General features: G+C 32.7%; 1 protein-coding gene across 1 annotated transcript; it reads right to left on the reverse strand.

Moving 5' to 3' along the window:
• Positions 1–217: 217 nt before the first annotated feature.
• LOC114186964 (protein SIEVE ELEMENT OCCLUSION B-like) lies at positions 218–7167 on the reverse strand. Its single transcript, XM_028075051.2, has 7 exons — positions 6918–7167; positions 6508–6591; positions 5197–5633; positions 4527–4624; positions 2304–2446; positions 1169–1660; positions 218–997 (listed from the first exon to the last, which is right to left on the reverse strand). The coding sequence occupies exons 1-7, from the start codon at positions 7128–7130 to the stop codon at positions 386–388; spliced, it is 2079 nt and encodes a 692-aa protein (XP_027930852.2). The 5' UTR covers positions 7131–7167; the 3' UTR covers positions 218–385.
• Positions 7168–7444: the final 277 nt, after the last annotated feature.

A 7444-nucleotide genomic window follows, 5' to 3' on the forward strand; every position in this document is an offset into this window, starting at 1 on the left:
TAGCATATCACAAGGAAGAATGTGTAAATAAAAGTAGTTATCTCCACCTGAAAGGTCTCATAATACTTTATACATGAGCAAGTTATCAATTGGCTAATTGAAAGTTAAAGTTGAAATGGGTAAATTTTGTAGTAGTTGAAGGAAATTAAGAAAAATGATTGACATATACTTTTATCTATTTTTTCTGGACCAAATAGTATTATTAGTGAAATAAAACTTCTATGAAATTATTTATTTCATTCAAAACCAACTCATTAAAAAAGATACAAACTGAAAATTATTATTGTCTACTACTTGCCAAGCAAGTAGCTAAAACCTAAACAATAAACACACAACACAAATTTAAACCAAAAGGTGGGTTACCAAGCATAGTGAGTAACATTGTCTATGGATCAAGACCATGACAACACCTATAATTAACAGAAGTTACTTCCATGGAACGTCCACATTCCATATTAGGGCAAGGTATATGTGCCAATATATCAGAAGGGTAGTTTGAAATCTCACTATGCTCACATTTTTTAGGATTAGTCTTGTCCTTGATGCTCTCGTAGTACTCTTTGAAAGCCACATCAAAGCTCACTTCTTCATGCAACTTCACATGCCACAAGCTCAAGTCCTTGACGGTGCGAGACATGGCTTCACCATGACCAAGGAGCTTTACATTGTATCCCTTACTAAGAATGACCCATCCCTTAGGGTCTTGTTTTAGGAAGAGCAACCTCTTTATCTCTCTTGTTGCAAAGTCTTGCACCCCTTCATCTCCACGCTTCATTATTTGTTGCTTCCTACTTGCAAGCAAGCTATCAATGGCAATCCAAAAGCGTGGCACAGTCTTAGGGTCTTCCCTTCCAAGTTGGTATGAGTCTACTGTGATGTCTATTTGCAAGCTTATTGTCTCAACATCTCTCTTCAATTTCTCTATAGCATTCGTGAATTCTTGTATCCACATAGTGTCTGTTCCCCCGTAGATGAAGAGATAACAATCCTCCTCAATCTGATTTTTCAACATTATATTATACATGTATTAAATTTATTAGTATTTAACTCATATTCTCACTATAACAGCTATGTTCTTAGGAATGTACCTTTTCTTTACGCATATTTTGTTTGTGTGCATATATATTAAATAGGACATATGTGCAATGATATAAGCATTTATACTTACCAAGTCCCCAATTCTTGGGTTAAGCTTGGTCATTTCAGACCAAAACCAATTCCATTGTTGAGTGAGTCGAGTGTGATCAGAGGTTCTAAATGGAAATCCATCAATGCCCCATATCGATATAATTTGTTTTGTGTCAATGTTTTCCACCTTACCCTCTGGACTTATCAATGGTATCACAGGCTTTCCCCTATAGTTGAACACCTCTTTGATTAGCTTGGTGCCTGTTTCAAAATTAAAATGTTTGACCACATACCATCCAAACTTTGTTCTTTGTAATTTAGTTTCTAGTGTTTTCCTTCGATCCTCATTCCATTCATCAACAATGGGGATCCACAAAATTCTGAAATCCTCCTTCCTGTAACCTTCTACTTCTCTCGGTTTTTCCTTCAGTTTCTCGTAAATAGTTTTCAGAAGTTGAATCTCTTCGTCAATATGTTCAAGCTCAGAAATGAATAACAACACATGCTTTTTCTTAAACTCTTCAATTTTAACCTGTCAAAGTAAAATACACTAAATTCATTAGGAATTTAATTACAATACTTTTATACTCTCATCTGATTATAGATTCACATATAAGCAACTTTCTGACTTTCACTATACATTGAAAGTATGTCTTGGATTACTTTTAATTAGTTAACAAAATGAACTTTTACACCATAGTTCGTGAAACTTAAATCATTAAATAAAAAGAAAGACTTTTGTAGCTAATCTCAGTGCGGTAAGAACATTATGAAGATAGAAATTAAATTGGGTGCATATGTATCCATTGATAGAAAAAAAAACTCAAAAGCATGTATATTTTATCAACTTATTGCATCCCATAGGAGTTTCATAACAGGAGTTATGATAAACCTAACAAGCCTCAGTTGGGACAAAGGAGAGAGGTTTAAGATTAACTCATGTTTACAAAATCAACTTACTATAAGTTGAGGATTATCTCATATACACTACAAATTTACTTTACATCTACTTGGAATCTCCAATACTTTCAAGTTATGTATTTTTCTTTTTCTTATTTCTTCAATCCACTTAAAATTTTGACTAATCCCACCTTGTTTCCTTGTAGAACTAAGGGCACTCATGTATGAGAAATAAGATTAATGGAAATTGTAATGCTAATGCTAGTGGTTATTACCTGTTCTAAAGTAAGGCCACTAATAACATTTTGTCTAGAATCCCTGTTCTCACCAGAGATGATGAGTGCTTTCAAGACCTTGACAATATCTTTTCCAGTAATATTGATAATATTCTTACGTCTGGAATAGTCTTCTATTCTCCCTGCAATTATCACACATAATTTTAACATATTCTTATAAGAAATATTGAATGTCAATTCAGCTTCTTTACAGTTTACAAACTATATTAGAAAAAGGGAATATGTCACACGTCGCTATTCCACTCTTTGATGGTGAAAGCTATGATCTATGGGCGGTAAGGATGCAAACATATCTAGAGGGGCTAGATCTATGGGAAGTTGTGGAGGAAGATGATGTTCCCTTATCTGAAAATCCCACCATGGCTCAAATGAAAGCGCATAAAGAAAAGAAAACGAGAAAGGCAAAGGCAAAATCATGCTTGTTCGCAGGTGTTTCACAAATGATTATGACCAGGATCATGACTCTAAAGTCTCCCAAAGAAATTTGGGAATACTTGAAAGCAGAATATGAAGGGAACGAGAAGATTCGAGGCATGAAAGTTTTGAACTTGATAAGGGAGTTTGAGATACAAAGAATGAAAGAGTCAGAGACGATTAAAGAATACTCAAACAAATTGTTGGGTATTGCCAACAAGATAAAATTGTTGGGAAAGGAGTTTTCAGATTCCAGACTCGTTGAGAAAATTCTGGTGTCGGTGCCGGAAAGATATGAGGCATCTATTGCTTCCTTAGAAAATACAAAAGATTTGTCTACAATCACCTTTACAGAGGTGATACATGCCTTGCAAGCACAAGAACAACGAAGATTGATGAGAGAAGATCATGAGGCGGTTGAAGGTAATTTAAATTACACGGAAGATAATGCTCTCATAGTCAAGAAAAATAGAAGGAGCAAATACAACAACACACAGGTTTTTCCATCTTGTCCCCATTGCAAGAGAAAAGGTCATCAACCCAATTGGTGTTGGTGGAGGCCAGATGTCAAATGTCACAAATGCGGTCAATTGGGACATGTGGAAAAGGTATGCAAATCTAAAGATTCTGAAGAAGATGTTCAAATTGTAGAGAATAAATCAGATGAGGATAAATCAGAGGAAGATCTACTTTTTACAACATCATGTGTCACAACCAACCAATCTTCAAAAGATTGGATTATAGATAGTGGTTGCACAAACCATATGACTCATGATAGAGAAATTTTCAAGGAGCTGAATAAATCAAATATTTCCAAGGTAAGAATTGGGAATGGAGAACAACTTGCTGTGAAAGGTACAGGAACAGTTTCAATTAAAACTCATTCAGGTATCAAATTAATTTTTGATGTCTTATATGTTCCTGAGATTACCCAGAATTTGTTAAGTGTTGCTCAATTGTTAGAGAAAGGTTATAAGGTCTCCTTTGAAAATAAAGTATGTGTGATAAAAAATGCAAACAACATAGAGGTATTTAGAGTCCACATGAAAGACAAAAGATTTGCGCTGGATTTTATGAAGGAGGAATTTGATACAAAGAAAGTGAACATGAAAGAAGGATCAAAATTAGAAGATAAATATCTTTGGAAGAAAGTAGATGTCCAAGTGAAGAAAGTAGATGGAGGTTCACATTTTAATATTCACAAAAGGTCCAATGCCACTCCAATGAAATCCACACCGAACAAAGAAAAAGAAGATGATGCTGATATAAGAAGAAATATGAAGGATGATGCCAAATTGAAGAAAGATGTGATGCCATGGAAGAAGGAGAAAAACAAATATTGCAAGCACAAAAAGAGGAGAAAATCAAGCATCAAAAGATGGAGAATCAAATCTGAAAATATAAAATAAACAGATATTAAGCAAGGAGGAATGTTGAGAATATTACTTAATATCTTTTTTATTTAAATTAGTTTTTAGAAAATATTTCAGTTTTAGAGATATGTGTCAGTTTTAGAAATTTGTTATTATTTTAGATTAGGAGTGAGATATTCTAAATATTTTATACTTGATATTTGTTATATTTTGCTCTATATATAGAGTATATCAATAAAGTACAAAAACATGTTCCTCCGTATAATATATCATATATATCTCTCATATCTCTCATATCTCTCATATTTTCAAAAGCCCTAAAAATCCCAACAATATTGAATGTCAATTCAGCTTCTTTACAGTTTACAAACTATATTAGAAAAAGGGAATAAGGTACAAAGCAAGCATAACCGACCTATCTCCGTGCTACACATTTCCAAATGCTCCCTAAAAGTTCTCAGAATGAGGTCAAGCTTGTTCTCAAAGTTTTTCGATAATTCATATTTGTGAACCCTGAATCAAGATATAGCAATCATTATATATATTTGATAGAACAAAAGAATTAAATTTGATCAAATATCAAACAAATTCCAATTTGAGAAATTTAATGGTTGCAATTGGTAACATAAAAGCCCTACCTTGATACTTACAAAACATGAATATTAACAACCCTCCATATTATATATTCTTCTAAGAATTTATATATCAAGTATTTAAAAACAAAAAACAAAAAAAAGTTGGTAACATATATATAAGTTGAAAATGGAGATTGTTTTCCAGAACAATCATGTCCATTATATTTTTAAAATACTAATTTGAGGTTTTCCTTCTATAAAAGCAGCGTGTATCTATGCTAAAAAGAAGGGAAGAATCGTAATTAATACTTTTAACACAAAACACTAAAACCAAAAATGATAACTATTATTAAATTTAAATTTTTCATCTTTGAAAGTTCTATTAGATTAACAACTTTACCTTTCTGGTAACTTCCATTGTAATTAGATGAATTTATCCCCATGGAACAAAATATAAGAACTAAAATTAGTTTTTAGCACATAGTAATTAATTTGTATAAATTGTCTTACTTGAGGTCAGTGGTGAAGTCATCAATTTGACCAGTGCAAGTGACGAAGGTGAAGATTGCCCAGTAGACAACAACAGGGATCTCATGCAAAGTCTCTGCCAAGGTGGGGACGTCCTTGATATCATAGCCAGCACTGGTTAACCTCTTCCACTCGGTGATGCACTCAATCACCTGCATCACCTTCTTCACCACACTGTTGAAGAAACTGAGGTGCTGAGTGTTGTGCTGAATCACCAGAAGCCCGTTCAGATCAGCCAGCGATTTCTCAGACTCCTCGTGCTGTCTCGTCAGGGGAAGGTACAAGAATTTCCCGTATTCCAGAGCAAACGCTGCTTGAACTATCAGTGCCTTTGCATCCCACGAATATGCTTTCAGCTGTTCCAGAATCAGCATCGTTGTGTGATGCGCGTAGTGTTCACCACGAGAAGTGCACACCATCTACATCTCCAACCATTTCAACTTTATAATAGCGTGAAGATTGAGAATGTTTTTCCAATTCAGTTTTTGTTATAATTTGAGTTATGTTCCTTGTACTATTTGTAGTATTGTATAAGTGGCCTACGTGGTTATTACAACATGTCAACATCACTTACATGCTCAAGGGAACATAATATTCCCTGTCTAGAATGGAATCTATTGAAGAGATTGTTACGTTAAGCCAATTACACACATCAATATTAAATAGTTTTTCACAAATACTTATTTGAAACACAAAGTTGCACGTTTCATTGTAAATATATTATTGGTTAAATAAGTTTTTGTATTAAAATAAGATATGACTATTATTTAGATATCACATATTAATATACATGCAAGATATAATAAATGACTATAAGGATTATATGTTTAATACCATTTCAAATATAAAAGCATTCAAACATTGTGTAGACGCTAAATTTCTTATGTACCTGTTTTTAAAATGTCAAAATTTTTATTTAATCCGTTATTATTTGTTATTGTAGAGACATATGCAAATAATGTAGTTTTTCATTTTAATTTTTTTTATTTTGTTTATTATAACAAGTTATTAATTTCATTTTAGTATTTTAAATGTTTTTTAATTGTATTTTCTTTTCAAAACAATTATTAATATAATGTATATCATCGAATTGATATATTAGTATCAATTTAACACAATTTTATATTAGCTAAATTAATATAAAAAAAAAAAAAACAGAACACCAAATAATAATAAGAAAAAATGAAAAAAAATAATTATGGAAAATATTAAACCTTCACTAAATTCATTATTTTGGTTGTGAATCGTTAAACTAAATTTCTAATTAACAGAAAATAGAAAATTAGCAAGCACCTGACAAGCAATTCGCTTGAGCTTTGCAGTAAGTTGTCTTGAAGTTATGGTTTCTTCTCTGAAACGCTCACTGAGTTGGCTCGCCTGTGTCAGAAAACCATTGAATGTACTTTATGCTAAAAAAAAGTAACTCCAATCATTCTAAATGTATACAAAACTAAGTATATGCTACCGCATTTATTTTCTAGAGTACATTTTTGTACCATGTACATGATAAGAATGTCTGGTTTAAAGTGTAAAAAAGTGTCTACAGAAGTATTTATAAACTATTAATTAACAAATCCTTTTATTGGTAACAAAATTGGATCTTGCATATGTGAATACTGAATTAGCTTTTAATATAATTTACATACGAAGAAAAATATGTAAACATCATAAATGACATGTAAACCATTGAAAAGAATGATTACCTGTTGAATGACGGTGTCTGTGATTTGAATTGAGTGATTGATGACGGTTGAGGCAACGGTGTGAAGAGATTTTACATCGCATTTCTCAACACAATGAAAATGGGTTCTGTAGACATTATCCAGAATCTGTTCATCACTGAATTCAAATGGATTCTGCAGCAAGGTCTTCCCTTGATGCACATTGCTACCTGAACCTGACTTCGAGCTCATCATCTTCGTGATTCACTCTAGCTATCTACTAGTCAATGTTTCAAAGTAAACGCTGTTTCTCTCATTTGTGTTGGCTGATTTATAGTCACCAAAAAGCATAGGGCATGACTTTACGATGCTTAGGTGAGGCCCATGTAACAGTAAATGATTCCACGAAGCGTAGAAGGAACCAAAAGCATGGATATCTTGTTATCAGAACAAGAAAGCATCTATTTGGTGCTCATTAATTTAAGTGACTTTTCCTGTGTAATAAGTATTTGAGCAAAGTTTAAAATGAACTGCTATGTCTTGCTGTCATATATTTCCCTATCCCACTT

Source organism: Vigna unguiculata, chromosome 6 (genome assembly GCF_037176805.1).
Source record: "Vigna unguiculata cultivar grain cowpea cultivar isolate G323 ecotype 2 chromosome 6, ASM3717680v1, whole genome shotgun sequence".
Lineage (NCBI taxonomy): Eukaryota > Viridiplantae > Streptophyta > Magnoliopsida > Fabales > Fabaceae > Vigna > Vigna unguiculata.